The 26,063-nt window shown below is 45.6% G+C and overlaps 1 protein-coding gene across 1 annotated transcript; it reads right to left on the reverse strand.

Annotated features, from left to right (window-relative positions):
• Positions 1-347: 347 nt before the first annotated feature.
• Positions 348-19,131, reverse strand: LOC131421320 (uncharacterized). Its single transcript, XM_058567975.1, has 3 exons — positions 18,912-19,131; positions 18,218-18,424; positions 348-715 (listed from the first exon to the last, which is right to left on the reverse strand). Exons 1-3 carry the CDS (start codon positions 19,105-19,107, stop codon positions 348-350), a joined length of 771 nt encoding a protein of 256 aa, XP_058423958.1. The 5' UTR covers positions 19,108-19,131.
• Positions 19,132-26,063: the final 6,932 nt, after the last annotated feature.

Genomic DNA, 26,063 nt, shown 5'->3' on the forward strand with positions numbered 1-26,063 from the left:
GAGCTAAGATTTTTTTAAAAGATAAAAAAATGTTTACCTCCAAATTTGCAACAGCCTTACTTTGTATATAAAAGAGCAAACCTGGAAGCCTCAGAGCACAGAGTTTGGAAGATAAACCCCAGAATGAAGAAGGTTCAAAAAAAGGAGATGAGAGTTTGAATATCTGGAGAGAAAAGGGAGCATTGGAGGGATCAGAACAGAGCTGACATATTACCTAGGTTCTAAGAAGGGGCCCGAGCTCTGCCCCACCCCTGAGACTGGGAGTCGGCATTAGGAATCATAAATAGGTTTAGGGAGAATACAAAAACAGAAGGCACTTGAACATCTCTTCCCAAGATGTAAGTTCCTTAAAGTTGCTCCATGTCAAACCTAGTGTCTCGAGGGGCAAAGTAGCCACTGCTTGGGTGGGAGCGGCAGGGCTGAGGGCAGCCTTTCAGATGTGGGAAAGCATCTAAGGATTTCCCCATGGACTCCTGTGATGGTACCAAGCGAACTGAGAATAAATCAGGACAAGGTAGATCAGGGGTACCTTGTAGAGCAGGAGCCTTCTCAATCGACAGCGAGACCGGACCACAGACATTAGCAGCAGATCCCAGAGGTTGATGATGGGGAGACCAGATAAGATAACTGCAGAGGCCAGGGAAGAGTAGAGGGTAGCGCAGAACCAGGTGCCACTCCTCTGGATTCCAGGAAGGTGCATCTGTCCACGGAAGAACTGGAGAAGCAGAGAAGGAGTGGGAAATGGGGAGGATCTTGAATTAGGAAGTGTCTTAAATTAGGAAGTGTCTGTGTTGTTTTGAATTGTGAGATTAAGTTTTCTACAATCAGTAGGAATGTGGGATAGTAGCCTAAGATAACTTCAGTTTAAAGAAATAAATTAAGCTATTTTTTGGACACCCAACTATGTATTCTGTAAATTTTAGCTATCACACATACATACATTTATAACATATATATCAATTTTTTCCAATATGGAAGAATATTGTATATACTGTTTTGTAAATTTCTGTTTCCCCAATGTATTGTGAACATCTGTCTACATCTACAGAATTAATTTGTAATAGTGGTAATAGTGTAATAGTCTTAAACTTTTTTTGAAACCTTTGAGAACCTGATAAGAACTATATACTGAGAAAAATGCACATATGCACCCACACAAAAATGTTTGTAAGTAATTTAAGGGCACTTTTTAAGAATACAAGATTAGGAATCCCTTGTCTGCAATAATATTTTCGGTAACTGAACAGTATACATTAGGTGGCCACTCCACAATCTATTTCATCAATCTCCTATTTTGGACATTTAGACTTCAGTTTTTCTCTATTATAGATGATCTTTATAATAAATTCCTAGAAGTAGAATTTCTAGTTATATTAGGAATGTTTCTACGGCAGGTAACAGAATACCCAAGTAAGTGGTTTATTTTTCTCACATAACAAAATATTCAGAGGAAGCAGCCTGGTGTAGACTCAATAATGCCATCAAGGACCCATACTTTTGCTCTCTTTCTGCTCTGCTATTCTTAGCTTCTTGTCTTGTCGCCTCAGGGTTACAAAATGGCTGCTGCAGCACCAGATATCATATCCTTGTTTAAGGCAGAATGAAGAGGGGAAAGGCAATATCAGGAAAGCAGACTTCTGCTTAAGTCTCAATAGCCAGAACTAAATCACATGTCCATAGGTCTCTAAGGGAGGCTGAAAAAATAAATATTTAGTTTTCCCAGACTTTTTTAGTGGAGGTAGTTAAAGGAGAAAGAGTGTTGGTGGTGGGTTTTGGGTTAATTAGTCTGCGACACAGGACCTAAGTTTCTGAGCATTTTAAAGGAATTGATCTACGGAGGCAACATACTTGAAAGGGCTTTATAAACTGAAAAATTCTATACAAATGTGAGGTATATAATTTATGAGAAGCGACGCTGTGTTTTCTCAGCAGATCGAATACGTAGTATTATTGCTAATCCCTGGGCAACTGCTTTCCTAATTGGCCACCTCTGTTCAGAAAGAGCTAAAAAGCTCTTTTTAATGGAAACAGCTTTTCCATACTCAGTGACCAAATTGCTTGTTTAGACCCTGTTTTGATATTTCAGTCACCTCCCACTGGGTGTCAGGGAAACAACACTAGGCATGGGGTCTAAAGACCTGAGCTTGTTTCTTAGCTCTGCCACCTGACCAGGAGGAAGACATTTTCCAGGTCTTGGATTCCTTACCTGTAGGATATGAATAATAATTTCTACTTTACAGCAGTGCTAGAGGGACAAAATGAGATTATGAGTGAAAAAGTGCTATGAAGTGGAATATTGATATTGGTAGTGGTTGCTATTTAGCAGTCATTCTTGCTTGGCCATTTTGGGACTGTCGAATCAAGGCCAGGGCATGTGGTTTGCTGGTAAGTAGACTCTCCAAGGGGAAAAACAACTTGATTCGCAGTGTCTGGTGATATCCACGGAATAGATACTCTCACCATGGCCGATTTCAACCTACCAAGGGTTTAACAACCAGCTGCACAATTCCCAAATATTGAGCAAATCCTCCTGTGAACTGGTACAAGCCGGCTCCAGCATACCACTGGCCCAGAGCACAGAATCAGCCACCTGGTAGCGGAGTGTCCTGGTTGGGCCAGAATCAGCATTGGGATACACCTGGCAGGTGTAATTACCAGTCAACTCTCATTTCATCTCCTCCCCTTCTCTGGTATCTATTTTCACACTCACAACCCCAGATTTGTGAGAGGGATTTGTAAACTCCGAACTCATGCAAGTTGTTTGACGAATTGATTTTTAGTTGTAAATAGTTCTAGGCCTACAAAGAAAGGATTAGAGTTACAAGTGGAGGGAAGTCATTGAGAACTAATCCTATATGTGCTATTCATTTGGTTGGTAAGTGACAGAAACCCAACTCAAACTGATTTAAGAAATAAGGAAAGTTTATTGACTCACATAACTGAGATGTTCAGGGCTAGTTCTCTCTGGCTTCAGGCAAGGCTAGATCCAGGTGCTCAAGCAATGTAACCAGGATCTCAGGCAGGCTTTCCCTCACGGTGGCAAAAGGGCCACTAACAGTTCCAGTTTAGCAACTCTGGTGAAAAGAGGGTACTTCTTTCCTGATGGTCCCAGTAAAACTCCCAGGAACTGCTGATTTCCCTAGCTGGAATCATGTGCTAATCTCTGAGCCAACCACGGTTAACCAGAGAATATAGCACTCTCGATGGCCAGGCCTGAGCCATGAGCTCATTCCTGGAGCTGGAGATGTGGTCTGCCCATCTAAACCACATGGGCTGAGAATGGATTAGGGTGGTTCCCCAAAGGAAAGGTGGAATTCTGTTATCAGAAGATCAATGCATGGCAGATCAAAACAGCAGATGTCCACTCCAAATCTGATGTGATGCTTGTTGTCCTGGGGAGATCTGTGTGACATAAAAGACAGGAGTTCTAGAAATAGCTTAAACATCCCTGGGCTTCATCAAACTGTGGTTCCCAACGAGGTCATGTTAACATTAATACTCATGGGATTTTTTCAATTTTAAAAAACTGCTTTTAAAGGTGGCCCCTATGATATCTCTGAAAGTCCCTCTGGGGTACATCCACATGGACTCACACATCAGTCTGGGCTACTGCTCCAGCAAAACTGCCCAGTCATGCCCTGCTGTTCATTGCTACACTCCAGGCCAGAAAGACGAAAAGGCCGTGGGCCCTGCTCCCTGAGCCCACAGTCCAGGTGGGAGATGAGATGAATGGTAAACACTCTGTACTGAATGCTTACTATAGACCAGGAATTTTGCATGCCTTTTCTCCTTGAATTCTCCCAACAACCCTTTGAGGTATGTATTATGACTTGCACTTTACACATGATAAAACGGGTGGCTAAACATCTTGTCCAGGCTAACTCAGCCAGTAAGAGGAAAAGCGAGGATCTGATGATCAGGTCTTCTGATTGTTAGTCTAGCACTCTTTCTCAGCTCTCTGTCTACGTTCTGGCCAGAATCAAATATAACTCAATTTAATATTACTCCCAACCCTAAGACAGAGCTTCCCTCGCAAGAGCGGAATGAATATAAGAACCTGTACATGTTCCTCAGAAGGCCACTGGTCTGCAGGGGTGAGTTCATCTGTGTTGGGCAGTGTTATGGGCTGAATTTTGTCCTCCAAAATTCCTTGTTGAAGTCCTAACTCCCACTACCTCGGAATGTGACTGTACTTGGAGATAGGATCTTTAAAGAGGTAAGTAAGGTAAAATGATGTCATTAGGGTGGGCTGTAATCCAATATGATGAGTGTTCTTATAAGAAGAGGAGATGAGGACCCAGACATTGACAGAGGGAAGACGATGTGAGGACACAGGGAGAAGACGGCCATCTACAAGCCAAGTGGAGAGGCCTCAGAAGAAACCAACCCTGCTGACACCTTGATCTTAGACCTCTAGCCTCCAGAACTGTCAGAAATAAATTTCTGTTATTTAAGGCACACAGTCTTTGGTGCCTTGTTATGACAGCCTAGCAAACTACTACAGCCAGGAATAGCTTGGAAAAAGAAGAGTCAGCATTAAATGGTGTTGAGATGGAGGAAGAATGTCTTTTGTTGATTTTTTCAAAATTGCCTAGGTGATAATACATGAACATTCAAAAGGCATAGAGTCTCCCTCCGACCTCTGTCCCACCCCCACCCCCACCTCCACCAGGTTTCCCTCCTGGGAGACAAACGGTTACCAGTCTCTCATGTCTCCTCCCAGAGTTATTCATTCCCTATCTCTCCACAAACAAACACAAATGTATATTTAAATTATTTTTCTCACCCTATACACACTATTTTGCACCTTGCTTTTTTGTTTAATAAAACATCCTGAAGATCCTGCAAGAATGACTTTAACAAAGCATATTTGGAAAGTCAGAGAAATACCCTGGTGAATCACCAACATTAGTAAAAACTAAAAGCAATGCATTAACACAGCCCTGCCACCCCGTCAAATATTTTAAGCCTGCTGCATTCTGCGGAGCAGGGGTTAGCGGTGTAGAAGCAGATGAGCTGGGCACCGACTGAACTGTTAGCACCCTGGACAGGGGCCTGACTCTCAGGAGGGCAAACCTTTGGTACCTTCGCTCCCCGCCTAGCTCCTCTCTGCCCTCCTCTCCCCACATACAAAGTAGGTCAGCCTGAGAGACACTGCCTTGAGCGAGCAGGAGGGAGAATGGTCCGTGCTGAGTGGGAGGGCACATTCTGGGCCCATGTTGGGATGCCATCTGTAATTGTAGACTCTCAGAGCTGCAAAAGATTTTAAGGATAATCTTGTCTAATTCCTTCATTTTACAGATAGGGAAGCAGAGCCCAGAGGGGAAAAAAAAAAGGAATTTTCCTAAGGTCACATAACTAGGTGGGGATAGAGCAGGAACCGGAATGTGGATGCTCTGCCGCTCAGGCCAGTGCTCTTCTCGTGTTGCCACAGCACCTCTGTTGGCTCTGTGATCTTTGTCTAGGTGTCCAGATTTTACTTTGTCTTCTTTGTCATGCCTTGTGTATCTCCCCTCTGCAGTTAAAAATAAGATAACAGACCCCGCAGTCAGACAGCCTGGGTTTCAGTACTGGTTCACTCACTAGCTGAGTGATGCGGGGCAAGTTAATTAGCCTTTTTGTAACTCAATTTCCCCTTCTATAAAATGGAGATTATCAGAGTATCTATCGCTTAGGGTTGTTGAGAGGGTGGCCGTGTTGCACAGCTCCAAGTGGCATCATTCACAGCACAGTCCATAATATACATGATATGTGAGTGGTACTCTCTGGAGTTGTGCAGTGCACAGGCTGGGAGGCCATACACAGTGGTCCTGGCTGTGATGAGTTAAATGAAATCATGTTTGTCAACCCTTTACCATACAAAAAGCTCATTAAATGTTGGCTAATATTATCATCATCATTTTTTTTTTTTTTTGTGAGGAGGACTAGCCCTGAGCTAACATCCGATGCCAATCCTCCGCTTTTTTCTTAAGGAAGACTGGTCCTGGGCTAACATCAGTGCCCATCTTCCTCTACTTTATATGGGACGCTGCCATAGCATGGCTTAACAAGCAGTGCATCAGTGCACGCCTGGGATCCGAACCTGCAAACCCCGGGCTGCTGCAGTGGAGTGCGCGCACTTAACCGCTGCACCACTGGGTGGCCCCATCATTAGCATTTTTATTGTTATCATAAGGAACCAACTGTCTTGTCTTTATTTTTTTTTTATAATTTTTATTTATTTATTTATTTTTCCCTCAAAGCTCCAGGAGATAGTTGTATGTCATAGTTGCACATCCTTCTAGTTGCTGTATGTGGGACGCAGCCTCAGCATGGCCGGAGAAGCGGTGTGTCGGTGTGCGCCCAGGATCCGAACCCGGGCCGCCAGCAGCGGAGCACACGCACTTAACCGCTAAGCCAGGGGGCCAGCCCATCAACTGTCTTGTCTTTAGAAGAGAAAGGAATGGGAGAACTGAGGAGAAAAGTCATCTTTTCATACGTTTCATTTCTATTATAAAGACAATAGACATACAGAATAGAAAACATGGAAAACACATATAAGAACAAACCAAACAACAAAAATAATATTATCCCACCAACCAGAAATAACCTCTTTCGACATATGGTGTATGCTTTCCCAGCTCTTTGTTTTTTTTTCTGCCTGCTTTTTCACTTAACCATACATTGGGAACACTTCCCCATGTCAATAAATTTTCATCTACAACATCAGTTTCAATAAGAGGAATAGTTAAGAACATGGACTCTGAATCTAGATGGCCTGGGTTCAAATGTCAGCTCTACGAATTACCAGCCGTGTCACCTTGGTCAAGATAATTAACCTCTCTGTGCTTCAGTTTCCTCATCTGTAAAATGGTGCTAATAATAATAACATCTACCTTGCAGGATTGTTGTGAGGATTAAATGAGTTAACATATCTAAAGTCCTTAGAGAAGTACTTCGTACAGAGTGTTTGTCACATTATCATTTTTAGATCAGTCCTTTTTTTTTTTTTTGTGAGGAAGATTGGCCCTGAGCTAATATCTGTTGCCAATCTTCCTCTCTTTGCTTGAGGAAGACTGTCCCTGTGCTAACATTCATGCCAGTCTTCCTCTACTTTTTGTATGTGGGGCACTGCCACAGCATGGCTTGACGAGCAGTGCATAGGACCGCTCCTGAGATCTGAACCCACCCAACCCAGGCCGCTGAAATGGAGCATGCAAACTTGCCCCCCAGTTTTTGAATATACTATAATTTGCTAAACTGGTCCCCTGTTGTTGGCCGTCTACATGGTTTCCAATTTTTCCCCATCATACATAAGGTGGCCACAAATATTCTCAACCATGTGTCTTTGAGCACATCTATGGTTATTTTATTAAATTCCTAGAAATGCAGTTGCCAATTTATAGAGGACGTACTTGCAAAATTTTCCAAAGTTTGTATCAGTTTACATTCTGGCATCATTTGAAAGAACAGGAGAGCAGCATGATTCCTCCGCATCCTAGGAAATAGAACAGGGGACTGCGGGGACACACTGGGGACTAGGAAATGTGCTTTAGTTCTCAGTAGATACAGGCAGTTCCCTGGAATTGTCATGTCTGCCCCTGCAGACTAATACCAAGTTTCCCAAACTTCAATCATTTAAGCACCACCTTTATGATGTTTTCCATATCCAAGAACCATCTCTACCATAATATATTTAAGAGTAAAAAATAGATTTACTTAAAAAATACATTTATTTCAAAAGAAAACTTTAAACCACTACCATAAATGTAAAAACAGAATCACTCGCCACAAAAAGAAAGTAACTATAAGAAAATATATAACAAAAGCAAAATGTTATTAAATTGTAGCCAGACACTGTTGCCTGGAAAGGCTCTGAGCTCCAGGCCTGCACCTCCATTGTTAGAGAGGGGATCAGCAAATTGGCAAGTGCTAGAGAGCTGTTGACGACTTACTAGCACTGAGCTGACGCTTTCTCTTTGGTACAGTCAGAAGGATCAAAAGAGCATTGAAAAGTGATTTTTAGTGGGGGTGGGGAGGATGTGTGATTTTATGTTAAGGGACCTGTGAATTGGGGCCAGCCCGGTGGCGTAGCGGTTAAGTACGCGCGCTCTGCTACTGGTGGCCCAGGTTCGGATCCCGGGTGCGCACCGATGCACCGCTTGTCTGGCCATGCTGTAGCGGCGTCCCACATAAAGTGGAGGAAGATGGGTACGGATGTTAGACCAGGGCCAGTCTTCCTCCGCAAAAAGAGGAGGATTGGCAGATGTTAGCTCAGGGCTGATCTTCCTCACAGGGGAAAAAAAAAAAAAGGACCTGTGAATTTACCTCCTAAAATCGTCTCTGTAACTGTCATTTTCCTCCCTTTGGGAAACATCAGCCAGAATTGCTTCACTGAGGGGCAGCTTCCTAGGTGTGAAAGAACTCTTACTATACCCATCCATGTACTCTTCTCAACAACACTATAAAGAAGGTGCTATAATTATCACCTGCATTTTACAGATGATGAAACTGAGCCATAGAAACTAACATGCCCAAGATTGCAGCAGCCAATCGGTAGTAGGGCTGGGATTTGGGGAACTCAGGTGTTCTGGCTCCAGAGTCAAGGCTTCTAAATAAGATACTACACTGGCAATGGACGGTCCCATTACCAGTTATGAGCTGCGTCCCTGGTCTCTCATTCTCATCGCTGAAAAGGTATATTTAGAAAATGGAACTCACCTTGGACCCTCTTAACGTTGTCTGATAACTGGCTTCTCATCTTGCTAGCTTGAGCCTGCTTAGACCTTGACCTTTCCTTGTTACCTGGATTGGTAACTTTGAGACTCTGAACCCCTCCCTGGCATTGATGATTGAAGGCCTTCTTGCACCAAGGATGCTTGGGTCTAGAGATGAGTGTTACATTTGCACGAGCTTTGTGGGCTACAACAGACAGGGAGTGACTTTGCCAAGGGTTGCAGAGTGAGTTACTGGCAAAACTTGGACTAGAACCCGGATCTGCTGAGTCCTACTTGGTCCACCACACCCTACGACTTTCTTAAGTTACATGGACAATTTACCATCATACCAATGGTCTTATTTGCTTTTCCCAGCAATCTTGGGAGCAGGGAGGTATCATTGTAAGTGCTTTATAAATGAGGAAACTAAGGCTGTGTTCAGAGTCACATAGCTAATAAGTGGCAGAAGCTGTCATATACATCAGAGGAAATTCTGTCAGAAAGGGGCATGATTAGGATTAGAACCCACTCCTGTCCAACATTAAATCCAGATCTTTTCCTACAAAACGCCCATATCCATTTCTGCCTCTTCATTTTCCCACTCCCTAATGCTATCTTCCATTTTCTTAGACTTTTAATCTTATATCTCTTCTAGTAGGGATGGGGAAGTGGTCAAGTATGAGTGATTCACACTAAAGTGTGAATGACTATACCCAACTTCTTATATTTTCCCATCCGGGTGTGTTTGCACTTAGAGAAGTTGCACTCTAGTGCAACTGAGGGCTTCACTCCTGTATTTGTAATCTATTGCTACATAACAAATTACCCTAAAACTTAGAGGCTTGATACAACTATAATCATTTATTGTCTCTCACAATTTCTGTGTCATGAACTCAGACGGGGCAGAGAGGAGAAGTCTTGACTGTTCCATGATGTCTTGGTCTTCAGGTGCAAGACTCAAAGGTTGTGGGCAGGAATCATCTGAAGACTCATTTACTTACATGTCTGGTGGTTGATGTCAGCTAGAACACTCACTCACAGCCTCTCCATGCAGCCTGAACTTCCTCTCAACATGGTAAGTGGGTTCCCAGGGCAAGTACCCCAAGAGAGCCAGACAGAACTCTTATTGCCTTTTGTGACCTAGTCTTGGAGTTCATACAGTATTGTTTCTGCCTCATGTCATTGGCTGAGGCAGTACCAAAGGTCCACCCAGTTTCCAGAGGAGGTAACATGGACCTCACTTCCTTTTTTATGAGGAAGATTAGCCCTGAGCTAACATCCATGCTAATCCTCCTCTTTTTGCTGAGGAAGACCGGCCCTGAGCTAAGATCTATTGCCAATCCTCCTCCTTTTTTCCCCACAGCCCCAGTAGATAGTTGTATGTCATAGCTGCACATCCTTCTAGTTGCTGTATGTGGGACGGGGCCTCAGATGGCCGGAGAAGCGGTGCGTTGGTGTGCGCCCGGGGTCCGAACCCGGGCCACCAGGAGCGGAGCGTGCGCACTTAACCGCTAAGCCCCGGGGCCGGCCCAGACCTCACTTCTTAATGGAGGAATGTCAATGTTACATTATGAGAAGAATGTGGGATGGATATGCATTGTGCAGCTGTCTTTGAAAAATAAAATCCGGCACAACTCTCTAATGGGATTTCACGCACAAGTCAGGCCTGCGGAAACAGATTTTTGGGCAGTAGGGGGAGCTTCTCTTGGTGTGGTTCCGATCAGGTCCCATTGCTCCAGCTTCCTGCATTCACAATTTTGCTTTTCTCTGCTCTGCGTTTACACTGCAGTTGGTTTGTGATCCATTTTTCTCAGAGGGCTCAGACAGCTCTCACCACTGATAGGCAGGGGCACGACCCTGCTGGCCAAGAGGACCTGACATTGACAATAAACAGGAATAAAAAGTGCTGATCTGCTTCTGTGCCGTCGGACGTAGCCCAGTCAGGAATGACTAGAAAGTTTCCTGCATTGAAGTAGGCCTTCTCTGGACTTAAGGAGGAGCTTAAAGACTAAAGGTGGGCTAAGCTCTGGGTAAGTGGGGGTGGTGGGTATCAAGATATGTCCAGCAAAGTAATGGCAGTTCCAGAATTTCTATATGGGGGGCTTCATGGGCAGCAATCTGGTTGGAAGAAGGGATTGGAAGTTCCATTTGCATCACACTTTACATGTGCTGGAGAAAGCATTAGTTGTCTATTTCAAAGATTTGGGAATGGGAGTTGTCTTAGCTTGGATTTGACCAGAAGCAGACCCTGCGGTAAAGATTCGAGAGTGGGCAAGTGAGACAAACAAGGGAAGGCAGGCAATAAAGAGCACATTTTCAAGCCAGCTCTCACTGTGGGTGGACAAGGCTTCTCTTGCTGGGGGAACTATAGGTGCCAGTGTAAAAGTCTCATCTTCAGGGTTACTCACTCGAGAGGCAACAGAGCTGGGGTATTGGTATGCCAGTTGCCATCAGGGCTGCTCCTGTAGGGCAGGGTTCAATTCCATCCTGCTGTTCTGAGCAGAGCAGGCTTCCATGGCTTAGAGAAAGCCTTTAGACAAGGAGATGCAGGAACTGGCAGTGGGAAGGCAGCTGGTACACACAAAGTGGTAAGGAATGTGGGCAGGGCATTGATGATGTATCCTACAGGTAAAGTGAACACCTGTCACAGTTTGCCTAGAACTAAGGGCATTCTGGGATGTGGGACGTTCAGTTCTAAAACCAGGAAAGTCCCAGACAAACCAGAATGAGGTGGTCACCCAAGCTACAGGGGCAAAACAAAACTGGAAACAAAAGCCCACCCATCACCCAAAACTACTGTCTGGAAAGAAAGGATCCAAAAAGGATTTACAGATAATAAAAATGTTCTGGAATCAGACAGTTGTGATGATTGCATAATTTTGTGAATATACTAAAAATCCCTGGACTGTACACTTTATTTATTTTTTATTTTTTATTTTTTGTGAGGCAGATCAGCCCTGAGCTAACACCTGATACCAATCCTCCTCTTGTTTTTTTTTTGCTGAGGAAGATTGGCCCTGAGCTAACATCCGTGCCCACCTTCTTCTACTTTATATGGGACGCCGCCACAGCATGGCTCGACAAGCAGTGCATCGGTGCACGCCTGGGATCTGAACCAGCGAACCCTGGGCCACCGCAGCGGAGCGCACACACTTAACCACTTGGGCCACCGGGCCGGCTCCTGGATTGTACACTTTAAAAGGGTGAATTCTATGGTATGTAAGTTATATCTAAATAAAAAAGTGATTAGCATAAGTATAGACATATAGATCAATGGAATAGAACTGGGGATCCAGAAATAAATCCTTATTTTTATGGTCAATTGATTTTTGACACTTGTCATTGGATTTAGGGTCCATTGGATAATCCAGGATGACCTCACTCCAAGATCCTTAACTTAATTACATCCATAAAGTCACTGTTTTTTCAAATAAGATTATATTCACAGGTTCTGGGGACTAGGATGTGGACATATCTTTTTTGGGGCCACCATTCAACCCAACACAACCCATCATTTTACAGATGATGAAACTGAGTAACTTGCTAAAGCAACACAACTAGTAACAGCAGAGGAGAGCTGTAAATCCCGGTGGTCTGGCTCTGAAGCCCATGTTCTTAGCGGAGAAACAAAGGGACAAGACCAGGTAAGATTTTTCCAGCTGCGTGGTGAAGGATGGATGGGAGAGAAGAGATAGGTGGCACACAGACCGACTAGGAGGCTGTTATAAGAATCCTGGACAGACACTGAAGAAGGATTAGGCTAAGACAGTGACAAAGTGAATGGAGGGAAGGGGAAGGGACCCTGTATCCCATCCCAGTAATTGGTTCCTCCCCAGCCTCCTGTGGGGTAGTTTGGATGGTCCATCTGGGCTTCAGGCCACAAAACCTATTTCTTTGGGGGCTGAATTATGCCTTTCCCACCCACGGTGATGAAGATGGGATAGAGAGATGGGACCTGTCCCTAGAGACAGAGCTAGGAAATCTCTCATCTCTCTGCCCCTCCCCAAACACATATTTAAGTGAAACTGGTGAAAATGAACCTCCAAAGTGGTCTGGACTTGAATATGTGTCTTAGTCAGCTTGGGTTGCCAAAACAAAATACCATAGGCTGGGTGGCTTAAATAACAGAAATTTATTTCTTACAGTTCTGGAGGCTGGAAGTCCAAGATCTGCAGCTGGCAAGCTGGAGACCCAGGACAGCCGATGGTATCATTCCAATCTCAGTCCAAAAGCCTAAGAACCAGGAAAGCCGATGGTATAAGTTCCAGTCCATGTCCAAGTCCGAGGGCAGGAGAAGATCAATGTCCCAGCTTGAAGACAGTCAGGCAGAGGGAAAGACTTATTTTCTACTCAAACTTTTACTCTATTTAGGCCTTCAATGGGGTGGATGAGGCCTATTCACATTGGGGAGGGCAATCTGCTTTACTCAGTCTACCCATCCAAATGTTAACCTCATCCAGAGGCACCCTCACAGACATACCCAGAAATAATGTTTAACCAAATATCTGGGCACCTCATGGCCTAGTCCAGCTGACATATAAAATTAACTATCACAAGTCAAAATCTCTCTTAGCTCAGGCTGCCATAATAAAATACCATAGACTACGCGGCTTAAACAATTGAAATTTATTTTCTTATAGTTCTGGAGGCTAGAAGTCCAAGATCAGGGTGTCAGCATGGTTGGGTTCTGGTGAGGGCCCTCTTCCTGGCCTTCTCACTGGGTCCTCACATGGTAGACAGAGAATGTGAGCAAGCTCTCTGGTATCTCTTCTTATAAGGGTGCTAATCCCATCATGGTGACCCCACCTTCCAGACCTCATCTAAACCTAATTATCTCCCAAACGCCCCATCTCCAAATACATTGGGGGTTAGAGAGTCAACATATGAATTTTGTGGGGGACATAATCCAGTCCATAGCAGTATGAGACGGGGGGGGGGGAAGAGCTGCCTTTTAGCATGACTTCCCTCTAAGCACTGAAGAGTCTTCAGTAGCTCCCTCTGACCACAGCCTAAAGGCCAACTCCTAAAATCTAGCCCCTGCCTACTTTCCAGAACTTAACTCCTATGTCCAATTCCCCCACAATTACCCTCTGCTCCATCAGGCGACCTGTAGCTTGTAACAGTTGTTTGAAAAGGGAGACTAATGGCTAAGGTCACAGAAGTAACGGATTTTGTTTAGCCAGTGGGACAGATGGGTGAATCTTGAGACTGTAGAATCAGGCATGGCCCAAGAGAAAGGACAGGGGATTGGAATCCAACAGATCTGGGTTCACACTGTGGCTCTGCCACTTACTTGCTCTGAGACCTCAGCCAAGCTACCTAATCCCTTTGAGCCTCTGTGTTCTCAGTTATGGAAAAGGAATAATAACAATACTGATCTCAGGGGGTTGTTGTGAGGATTCAGTGAGATAATGCTTCAGACACTGCCATTGTGAATCTTTCTGAATTCTTCACTCTGCTTGTTGGTGTAGACACGCCCAAGGGAAAACCAGGGATAGGGCTGAGCTGATTGAGAATTTCTCTGAAGGCAGCAACATCAGTTCGAGGGAGAAGAGCTTATTTCAATGAGCCTCCCTTAGCTGGAAGGAGGAGTGTTTTGGCCAAATTTCAAGCATTTTCTCTCACTCTTTCAGCACACTCAGAGGCTGCCTGCTGGGTGGAATTCTGTATTCATCTGTCTGGCTTCCTGCCTCAAATCCTTCTCTTATCCACAGCTGAGATCCCCACTGCCCCCTACAGCCTCAACACCGCCTGACTTCAGGCAGAATCTAAGGAGACCAGGCCAGAGGAGGAGTATCATCATTACCAACGAAATATCACCTTCATGGTTTACATTTATTGTGTATTTACCATACACCAGGTACTATGTTTAGAACTTCACATGCGTGATCTCACTTAGTCCTCCCAATAAACTTATCAGGTAGGTACTACTATTATCTTCATTTTACTGATGAAGAAACTGTGGTTCAAGAAAGTTATGTAAATTGCCAAATCCTCCTAAGCCTTGGCTGATTGGATCGGGATTGAACAGCTGTCCCAGGACGCATCACTCAGATTCTCTCTCCCAGAAATTTGGAATTAGATTTGAGACACATGATAGTCTCCGCTGGTCACTCAAAATGAAGACCTGTAAACTTTGGAGGTATGGGGTGGTCGTTAATGGTTAGGTACACACAAAGGCAGAAATTCTGTAGAAAGAAAAGAATAATGCAGCCACAGAGAAAGAAACAGAGATGAATGAGCCTTTGAGAAAGAGAAAGTGAGAAAATGAGAAAGAGACTGACTCCCTGGAGTCCCCAGTTGGACTTCTTGCCTGTGTTAGTCAGGACTCTAGGAAGTAAGTGATAGAAATTTGACTTCTACTGGCTTAAATGAAAGAGAATTCATTGGCTCTAAGAATAGCACTGGCTTCAGGCATAGCTGATCCAATGCTCAATGCTGCTGGGAACCTATGTCTATTCCCTGGATCTGCTTTCCTCTGTTTTGGTGTCAGCTTCAGGCAGGCTCTTTCCATGGTAGAAAGATGGCTGCTGGAATCCCCAGGCATAGATTCTTACACTTTCATCAGTAGTGAGTGTCTCTTTCCCAAAAGTTTCAAGAAAGGCCTCATAATTGAGCTATTGGCTGGCTTGGGTCATATGCCCAACTCTGAGGCTATCACTGTGTTCAAGGAGATGGAATGCCTAATTGGCCAGACATGGTTCCAGGAGATGGGGTCAGTTCCACTCAAATCATATGGACTGAGAGTGGGGAAAGGTGGCTGCTCAAAGAAACTCCCATTATAGGTAGGAGGACTTGATACAGGGCAATAAATACAACAGGCGTTCATCACACACTGCTCTATTCTTATCATCAATTTCTTTCCTTTCTTTTAGCTGGCTTAAGATGTTTTGGAGGAGGATTCTATTGTGTGTAACCTAAAGAATCCTTGATAGTGTTGGATTCCCAAGGGGAAGGGGAGGGAAATCCCAACTCACCAGGTCTCGGGATGACGCGGGCCCACAGACACAGAAGACCGAACTTGATGCAAACGCAAGAGGTTTATTGAGCGGAGCTCCGGGTCGACTCGTGTCTCTCGCAGGAGACAGAGGGGTCGACCCCGAGCCTTAGGGGGCAAGTTCTTTTATAGGATTTGGGAGCATAAAGCGGGAAAAGGTTGGCGCGGTTTTACATGATTGGTTAATTCAAAACATTCAGACAGTTACATTTTATGGCGCGAATTGCTACGGCGCGAAACAGCTATCAAGGTGCACACACATGTCCCCATCTGGCCCCCCTCCACCCCGACCCTCCCAAACTTATCCCTCTGTAGCACTCCCTTGTTCTCAATTTTCTCTGAACAGTTTAGGGTGAGTCTTCCGCGAACAGAGTCAGTTGGGATCGATAGACTCTATTCATAGAAGACTCGCCCCAACTGCCCCCTAAGGTGTTAACATATTAAATTTTTAACATAATTTACATCCTTCATTCCCCACTTCTTCTTTTGTCCCTAGTTCTAATCTTAGAACTTAGTTTTCGGTGTCTACTATTAGTGGCTCATTGCGTGGGAGAGCTTGGTAATGGCGTTGGAGCATCATAGCATGCACTGTATTGACTCTTTTTCTTATGAAAGCAGTAATTCTATTGAAAACACACGGTCCAAAAACCAAAAGTAGAAAAAGAATTAACAAAGGCCCTGCTAGGGAGGATAGTAAGGACGTCACCCAGGGGGACTTAGTGAACCAGGATTCAAACCAGCTTTGTTGGGCCTCCCTGCTTCGCTGCCTCATGTCCAATCTCTTCTTTAATTTTTGCATTGAATCTCGGACTACTCCTGTGTGATCTGCATAGAAACAGCAGTCTTCTTTAAGAGCTGCACAGAGCCCTCCCTCCCTTAAAAACAACAGATCTAATCCCCTTCTATTCTGGAGCACTACTTCAGACAGGGAGGTGAGGGACTCTCCTAGCTTAGAGATAGACTGCTCTAAAGTCCTGAGGTCTTCATCTATAGCATTGCTCAGGGCAGTTAATCCTCTCTCCCCTGCAACTAAGGCTGCAGTGCCGGTTCCTACGCCCGCGGCAACTCCCAGTCCCAGGAGCACAGCTAGGGTGAGGGATACTGGTTCTCTTTTCCTTAGTATAGATTTCTGATCAAACTCATCTTCGAAACTATTGGCAGTATGATAGTAAATTCTAGGCACCAACTGCACAAGCACGCAAAAATCTTGTGACGAATTGAATATGCTAGTGGAGATGCAGGGGGTTAGGCCCGTGGAGCAGGCCCACCATCTATTGGGTCCTGGTACCAAAAAATGACCAGGAGTAGTCGGAAGGCTGACTTCAATCTTATTACATAGAGCCTGGTAGCCTGGGGGAATTTTTCCTAAGCATAGTCCTGAACCGGTCCCCGACACATCCGTTAGGGTTAGCCGCCCTTCTTTGCCCCAAAGACAAGTCGTGTGGTCTGGGGTGTTATTATAGACCCCCATGGTGGCAATTCCTTCATAATAAGGGGGGCTGACCGCTAGGCATAGCCAGCATGATTCAGTCATTTCAGGGTTGGAATCATTCAAGGCGTAGTAAGCTCCCCATACTAAGTTAAACAGTCTGTGCCATCTTTGCTCAGTAGGTACTGCGGGAGGTGGCGTAGATGGTGGTCGCAGAGCAGACCTGGTGACCATATCTACGGCCCCATTTAGGGTTATGGATTTTACCTGGGGGGGTTTGGGGCTATTTAACCCTATCGGTCTGCTGGCGGGGGATTTTTGGGGCAGAGGGGACCTCTGATCGGCTAGGATCCCGTTTGGCCCTAGTGGTCTGCTGGCGGGGGGTTCTATTTTTAATCTAATAGAGAAGGTCAGGCCACCATCGTACCGTTCTTTGTACAATCTTATTCCCCATGAATGACCATTCCCGATCCAGGTTTTAATTGTTTTTCCCTTCCCTGTGAACTGAATGGTTAAGGGGTGGCACCAGGTATTGCATTCTGAGCCCCGACTCGTCTGGTGGCTATAATTTGCTCTAACCCGGATTAAATCCCAAGAAGAGGAGGGTTCCCAATAAGTAGTCCCACTGGTTTCACATCCCCAGTTTTTACAGTAGAAGTCTTCTTTGCCCCCGCACCAGGAGTCAATTGAACGAGGTCTGTGGTGACCGGGGCACACGTAAAAGGGGTATGCCTTTAGTTTACCCTTGCGAAGGGGGGAGTGGCATCCTCCGGCTTGTTTTGCCCCCCTTCGTCGACCCATGAAATCCCAGTCGGGGGATCCTATAGCCAGTTTACAAAGGTCAGGGTGTAAGTCTGGCCACCATGTCCAAGGGGAAGCAGTTTTTTGGATTGACCAGGTTATATCTCCTACCTGGGAGACGACTTGCCACGTGAGCAGTTGAGGAGCGTGGGGATTAGGATTGGACGGTCTGTCTGCCGTCCCCACGACGCAAACGCAGCTTAAGAGGGTTATCAGTCTTTTCCACCTTCCAAAGATCTGCTGCATTCTGCGGTGCCTTCTTCACGTGTGTGGCGTGAACCCAAGAAGTTATACCGTCCACTTTAACTGCTGTGGGCGTAGTGAGGAGCACCACGTAGGGCCCCTTCCAACGTGGCTCTAATGACCCCGTCCGATGTCGTCTCACAAGGACAGAGTCCCCAACCTGGAATTGGTGCGGGATGAGCAGATCACCAGGCTGGTAGGCCTCTTTTAGCTGGTTCCAGATGTCGCGCCTGACGGCCTCGAGTGCTTTCAAGCGGGCTGACAAAGGTATAGAAGGTATAATGTCAGGGTCATGTATCCCTATTTGTGCCAAAGGGGGAGGGGTTCCATAGAGGATTTCAAAGGGTGTAAGTTTTAAGGGTCCCTGTGGGGTGTTCCGGACGCGGAACAGGGCAAAGGGCAGGAGGGCTGTCCAGTCACTATCGCCGGTCTCTATGGACAATTTAGTTAGGGTCTCTTTAATTGTCGTAGTCTTGCAGCCCCTCTAGCCTTTGTAATCTCCTCTTTATATCTGGGGCTGACTGTCCAATAAAGGCCATAATGACAGAGGCCTTCTGCCCTTCCGAGGACGGATCAAAGGGCGTGTACCTGCGGTAAGCCTCCATCAATCGTTCTAGAAAAACGGAGGGGGGTTCGGTGGGTCCTTGCTGAATCTCTCTTACCTTAGCCAAATTGGTGGGCCGCCTTGCGGCTCCCCGGAGACCCGCCACTAGAGCCCGGCGATAAACGGACAGCGCCTCCCTACCTTCAGCCGTGTTATAGTCCCAGTTGGGTCGGTTGTGCGGAAACCCTTCTTCCGCCTCAGCTATCGTTGCCGGCTGCCCGTTGGTGCCTCGGATATTCTTTCTTGCTTCCTGTGTGATTCTTTCTCTCTCCTCCGTGGTGAAGAGTGCCTGTAAGAGCTGTTGACAGTCATCCCAAGTGGGCTGATGGGAAAACATTAGGGACTCTATCAGGGCGGTTAATCCGGCGGGGTTTTCTGAAAAGGGGGAATGGTTATTTTTCCAGTTATACAGGTCTGAGGAAGAGAAAGGCCAGTACTGGAGGGGTGACAGCTGGTTGGGCCCCGCAGGAGCTCCATACTCTCTTAGCGGGAGCGCCACCGTGGTATCAGGCCCGTCCGGAGTGGCTCCGCGGCGGCTTCGGGTTCCAGCGGAGGGACCCGAGCCAGTCGCCCTCCGTCCTGATTGCGATCCTGGAGCGGGGGAGGGGTAAGGGGGAGGCGAGAAAGGGGGCCATTCGGGAGGAGGGTCAATCTCAGGGTAGACCCCGGGGGGGGCCGAAGGGGTCTCCGACTCCGCTGTTCGAGTTGATTTCGATTTTTGCCGTGTCTCCGCATCCTGCAGCGCCAGGACTCGGGGGCTTAGTTTTTCTGCTTTTACCCATGGCTTAACCCACGGGAGTGGGTTCTGCACCAGATCCTGCCACACTGTAATATATGGTCGTTGGTCAGGATGGGACCCCGGTCTCTCCTGGAAAACAATAGCCCTCACCGCGAGGATAACAGTTAGATTAAACGTCCCCTCAGGGGGCCAACCCACATTGAGGGAGGGCCACTCAGAGGTGCAAAAAGTCTGCCAACGCCCTTTTTTTATTTCTACCGCCAATTCGTGCGCTCTCGCTCTCACTTCAGTCCAGTGGTCTAAGGTCAAAGAGAGGGGGGTCGTCATAGTCTGTCCCATCCCGTCAAATGAGGTCCACGTAACGAACAAAAACAGAACAATGAACATCAAAAACACAGCAAGACAAAAACAACTTTGCCCGGTTGGTGTCTGTACAAGCCAACCGAAGGCAGTTTCAGACGGGAGGGGTTTTCGTGTCCTCCCTGGGAAAAAGAGTGCCGTTTCTTTTTCTACCTGAAAGGGGGTAGTCAGGCTTTCCTGACTCCCCTTGTCCCTTGGGGCGTCCCCCAGGGTTGCAGCCTGCAGTTCCCAGCACGTCTGCCACTGCAGCCGCTCGGTCCTCACGGGTCGAAGCGGCGGCTGCCCGATACTGAAACCAAAACAATAAAACAATACTTTGCGGCGCCGCACACACTCACACACTCAGTCACTCAGGCCTACCTCCAAGGGGTCTTCGGAGTCTGGGGTTACCGCGTGGATCCCGGACGAGCCCCCAAATGTTGGATTCCCAAGGGGAAGGGGAGGGAAATCCCAACTCACCAGGTCTCGGGATGACGCGGGCCCACAGACACAGAAGACCGAACTTGATGCAAACGCAAGAGGTTTATTGAGCGGAGCTCCGGGTCGACTCGTGTCTCTCGCAGGAGACAGAGGGGTCGACCCCGAGCCTTAGGGGGCAAGTTCTTTTATAGGATTTGGGAGCATAAAGCGGGAAAAGGTTGGCGCGGTTTTACATGATTGGTTAATTCAAAACATTCAGACAGTTACATTTTATGGCGCGAATTGCTACGGCGCGAAACAGCTATCAAGGTGCACACACATGTCCCCATCTGGCCCCCCTCCACCCCGACCCTCCCAAACTTATCCCTCTGTAGCACTCCCTTGTTCTCAATTTTCTCTGAACAGTTTAGGGTGAGTCTTCCGCGAACAGAGTCAGTTGGGATCGATAGACTCTATTCATAGAAGACTCGCCCCAACTGCCCCCTAAGGTGTTAACATATTAAATTTTTAACATAATTTACATCCTTCAATAGAGATAGCTAGATTTCTGCCATATGCTTCCCGATCTCTTGCCCTACCTTCTGATACCCTTTTCCACCCAGCCCCAGCCCCAAGGGCTTGTCCCACCTGCTCTTATGATGAATTGTAGTCACAGATAAAGATTGCCACATTCTTTCCCCTTTCACCAGCCTGAGGCAAGCTAGCATCTTGGAAACCATGCTGAAGATGGCAGAACCTCAAGGCAGAAAGAACTTTGCTTCTTAAAGAAGAACTATCTGGAAATCAGGAACATACCTGTTGGAGTACATGTATGAAAGAAATAATCTTCTCTTTTGTTGAGCTTCTGAGATTTGAGAGTTGATGGAGATACCATTACCTTAACTAATACAAAATAAAGAGTTAAAGAGTTTAGACTTGATTTTCAAGGCTGGTTAGCCTTAGGGGTCTTAGTTGCAAACAACAGAAACTGACTTGGGAGTATATAGGCAAAAACGACTTAATTGAAAGGACATTGGATAGCTCATTGAATTGCCAGCAAGGCTAGAGATCCAAGACTGGAAAATGGTTAAGAACAGAAGGAAATTACACAGCCAGAATCACAGGCAGGAGTCACCTCAGAACCAGACTGTCAAGGACCCTGTCACTCTCACTGCTGAACACCGGACGTCCCAGTTTGCGTGGCCTACACCTCCAGCCCTAGACACTTCTGCCACGTCCATCCCTGGAAACTGGGTGTTGGGGCTGCTCCTCTATGTTTGTTTCTTTTCATCACCAACTCCAGATTCAAAATCCCAAGAGGGCGCATCAGCTCGGCCAAACTAAGGTCATGTGCCCAGACTCTGGTCGCCAGAAGCTCTGAGAAAGAGAGCATACCTGGCCTTTTCTGCTTCTACATTGGGAGGCCACCTTTACCTTCCATCAAGAGTTAGAGAGTAGAGGATTTCCCAAACTAGAAAGGGGATCAGCCAAACTGCCCCTCCAAAACAATGAAAACCCAAATCAACAGCGACAACAACCATTACTGCTGTAATTATTACTACTACTACTAAAACAAATGTCCACTCCAGGGACCACTGAAGGGTTTTAAGCAGGGAAGTGACATCATCAAATTCACTTTAGAAAAATTCTTTTCTTGGTTAAATGTGGATTGGATCGGAAGAAGGCCAGGCTGAGGACAGGGAAACAAATAAGGAGCCAGTCAAAGTGCGTCTGTGGAAGAGCCACTTTGGGCATCACCTGGGAGCTTGTTAGAAGTGCAGAATCTGGGGCCCCACTCCTCAGCTGGTTTAGTGCAGTGTTTTGTACTAAAGTTCAAACTTTAAGGTACATATGAATTACCCAGGGATCTTGCTAAAATGCAGATCCTGATTCAGTAGGTCTGGGGTGGGGCCTGTGATTCTGCATTTTTAAGTTCTCAGGTGATGCCAACGCTGCTTTTCCACAGATCACATTTGGAGTAGGAAGGATCTAGGTCATACAGAATGAGGGCTTGACCTAGGTTAGTGGCAGTGGAATGGAGAGATTCCAGATTCCAGAGCTGTTAAGGAGGTAGAATTGACAAGATTAGGCAATTCTTTTGATGTGAGGAGAAATCAAGGAGGAATTCTAGGTTTCTGGTTTGGGTAACTAGATGGCAGAATTTGGGGGATTTTCTTTTCTTTTTGCTGATCTATATTTCTTATAAAAACCCTGAATTTACTTGTGCATTAAAAAGAAGGGATAGAAAAGAAATCAATGATACTGTAAGGAGCTCAAGTAAATAAGGAGGTGTTTTAAAATATGACAAATATTTTGACTTTTGATGAATAAAATACACACTTTTCTATTGAATATTTTCTTGGGTGTGATCCATGCTGAATTGTTACAAACTATTGAGCTGCTAGAATCTAACTTTATTTCCAAGAAGACTTAATAAAATGTGATATTTTTTTCTCTTTGTTAATTTAAGAACTAATCACATTATAATGCTGACCAAGTGTGACATACTGCTTTCTCTTTAAAAATACTTCCCAGGGAGCTGATTATGAAAACATAAAGGGGGATAATGTGCTTCTTTCAATACCAAACCCAATTAATTTCAGTGACTCACAAATGCCAAGGTGAAAAATTCTAATATTAAAGCTTCATTTGTTTAAGAAAGAAATCATTTTCCTTCTTCTCAATAGACTTCCAATTGTTTTAGACATAAATTTCTGTTTGAAGTTAGATTAGAGAATTCAGTAAAAGCAAAGGAAGGTTCATCTCCAAATTTTATTGAAAGCATATCCAACTATCAGGTGACAGGCTGCTTGGTTGAGGAAGAATTGATCACCCTTTAACAAGAAGCAATGATGATAATAACTAATACTTATTGAGCCCTTTCATGCACCACACAACTTGTTGATCACAACACTCTGAGGTAGGTAGTTTTTGTTGTTGTTAGTGCCGTCAAGTCAATTCTGACTCCTAGCAAACCTGTGTACAACAGAGTGGAACCCTGCCTGGTCTTTTTGCGCCATCCTCTCACCTTCCAGCGCCATATCAGACAATGCTCTGTTGCTATTCACAGAGTCTTCATAGCCAATATTTCTGGAAGTGGGTGGCCAGGTCCTTTTTCCTAGTCTCTCTTAGCCTGGAAGCTCTGCTGAAACCTGTCCACCATAGGTGACCCTGCTGGTATTTGAAATACCAGTGGCATAGCTTTCAGCATCACAGCAACACACAGCTGCCATAGTATGACAACTCACAGATGAGTGCTGTGGTTCCTTGACTGGCAAACAAACCCGGGCCGCAGTGGTAAGACCACTGAATCTTAACCACTGGACCACCAGGGCTAGCTAGATACTTTTAATTCCCATTATATAGATTGTTGAAAAAAAGGCTTGGTGAGGTTCAATGACTTGTCAAGCTCTCCTAGATGGTAAGTGACAGATGACAACCTAATCCAGGTCTGACTGCTTGCAGAGCTATGGCCCTTAAAAATCTACCCTTGAATTCTAGATTGTTAAGCAAGAGATTATAAAATACAATCTCCAATGCTTACATATGAGGAAAACAAAGGTCAGATGATTCCTGGTCCACTGCAGTTTCTGATGCACTATGCTGCCTTTCACTGAAATTGGCCCAAATCTATCAAGTTGGTGAAATGGATCTGATTTTAATGCATATAGGTGGTTTCCTGTTGGCATGACTTTGAGAGCCCTGGGAAGACTTTGTTTTCCCTAAGATATGCTTCCCTCCCGTGCCCCCCACTAGATGGTCTCTGAGGTTCTAACATTAAATATTAATTTGTGTAACTCAGGCTGTTCTTATATCCTTGTTAAAATGTAGTTGCGGGGCCGGCCCGGTGGCGCAAGCGGTTAAGTGCGCGCGCTCCGCTGCGGCGGCCCGGGGTTCGCTGGTTCGGATCCCGGGCGCGCACCGACGCACTGCTTGGTAGGCCATGCTGTGGCGGCGTCCCATATAAAGTGGAGGAAGATAGGCACCGATGTTAGCTCAGGGCCGTCTTCCTCAGGAAAAAAAGAGGAGGATTGGCGGATGTTAGCTCAGGGCTGATCTCCTCACAAAAAAAAAAAAAAAAAAAAAATGTAGTTGCTCAAGCACTCCAATGTGGATATGCGCACCCTTTTCTGACAGCAGGTTTTAACTGGAGAGCAGGAACCAAGAGGGAGAACAGGAGCAGACTGAGATGAGTCTTAGGGCAAGAGTAAGAGGAATAAGGAAAAAGGTGAAAAGTGGGGGATCTGAGGACTTGAATGACACATCTCCTGTCTACTTTGCTGAAGAACTGATTTAGACTAACCCGAGACTCTAAGGGTTAATAACTTTTTGTTTTGAATAGCGATAAAGACGACAATAAGCAGACCTGATTTCTCTCACTAAGATCACCTACAAACACAATATAGACGTGGAGCATGGCTGCAGAGAGCTTGGAGAAAGAGCCCTGAACCTCCCACTTCCTTGTTCTGTGACCCTGAGCAACTCACTCCACCCCACTACCAGCTTTAGCTTTTAAGAAGAGTTGCTGTCAGGTGGAGCAAGACAGGAAAGGCCAGAACAGAGAACTGATTTGGCTGCTGGGTAGATGATATTTTTGAAACACTCTGAATCTCTCCTAGCATTAAATCCTCCTAAAGCTTATCCATGCTGAACATGCTTCAAACAAGGTTGACATTAAGCCTCCTTCCAGAGACTCCTCAATTCCCAGTGGCTTCTCTGTTTCATATTCCTCTCCTGTTAGTGATCATTAGTGGGGTAACCTCAGTTGTCCTTCTTAGCATTTTTGTTCGGCCAGAGAAGTTTCTGCCATGCTCCTTTTACTAGAGGGGTCCTTTCTCACCTCTGCGTGAAGCAGAAGGAGAAAGGAACAGTTTACGTAACAGTGTGATCGCACTGATGCCTCAAACTCTTTTTTCTCCAATTACCACATTCTCTGACAGCTAGTTTAGAAGTCGTTACCAAAATTTTTTTGTCAGCCAGAGAGCTTTCTGCTATAGATCCAAGTTTATCAGAGCATAACTTTAAGGAACACATTTAAACAGAACTTCAGATTTTAAAAGAGATAACGAAGGCTTTTTCATCAATGACATAGATTGGGAAGAAGGTGATTCCTCCTCTGAGGAACCTAGTAAAAGATGTTAATGTTTGGGAATTTCCCCAATTAATCTCATGGGTGAAATCCTTCTTAAGGCAGTTTACCTTAGACTGTGACTCAGTTTGGGGAGCAGTGACAGACCTGTCAACATAACTAAAGACAACAGCCTGACAAACAGGCAGGGCCCTGACCACTGGCAGGCATTTGTGTAGCTGGTGAAACCAAGGGTTTGACACGATTCCTCAAACCTTGCAGATGGCTGCCTCCTGTTGTTACATGGCCATAACGGGAAAAAAGAATGAGTTGAAACCGGAGAAAAGCAGTCTTTTGCTGTGAAAAGAACATGGGTTTAAGAGTCAGAAGTACCTGGGTTAGAATCCATGCTTTGCTACTAACTAGCTAAGTGATCTTAAGCAAGACCCTACGCTTCTCTGAGCTTCAGAACTCTCACGCGCAGGCCTGTGCACAGGGGGATGGGCCAAGAGGACGCAACAGAAGTGCTCAACTCAGGGCCTGGCACAGTACAAGTCCTCAAAACTTGGGTTGAGAGCACCTTTTAAGACTATTTCCTGGCATCTACCTCCAATCTCATTCCTAATTGTGACTTTGTCTCTCCTATCCAATGTTATCATGTCACTCTGGCCACACCCCAACCCACTTCTGAGACTCTGCATACCAGAGAAGTGGAGAAAGGGGTCTT

Source organism: Diceros bicornis, chromosome 2 (genome assembly GCF_020826845.1).
Source record: "Diceros bicornis minor isolate mBicDic1 chromosome 2, mDicBic1.mat.cur, whole genome shotgun sequence".
Lineage (NCBI taxonomy): Eukaryota > Metazoa > Chordata > Mammalia > Perissodactyla > Rhinocerotidae > Diceros > Diceros bicornis.

Bases quoted from the DNA above. Each gene is read 5' to 3' on its own strand.
- LOC131421320 (XM_058567975.1), bottom strand. From the start codon at position 19,107: ATGTTTTCCCATCAGCCCACTTGGGATGACTGTCAACAGCTCTTACAG. The intron at 18,425-18,911 runs GTAGGGAGGCGC...TACCTTTGTCAG, and splicing joins GGACTATAACACGGCTGAAG to CCCGCTTGAAAGCACTCGAG. The intron at 716-18,217 runs GTATAACTTCTT...CTGCTTCTCCAG, and splicing joins CACAGCAGTTAAAGTGGACG to TTCTTCCGTGGACAGATGCA.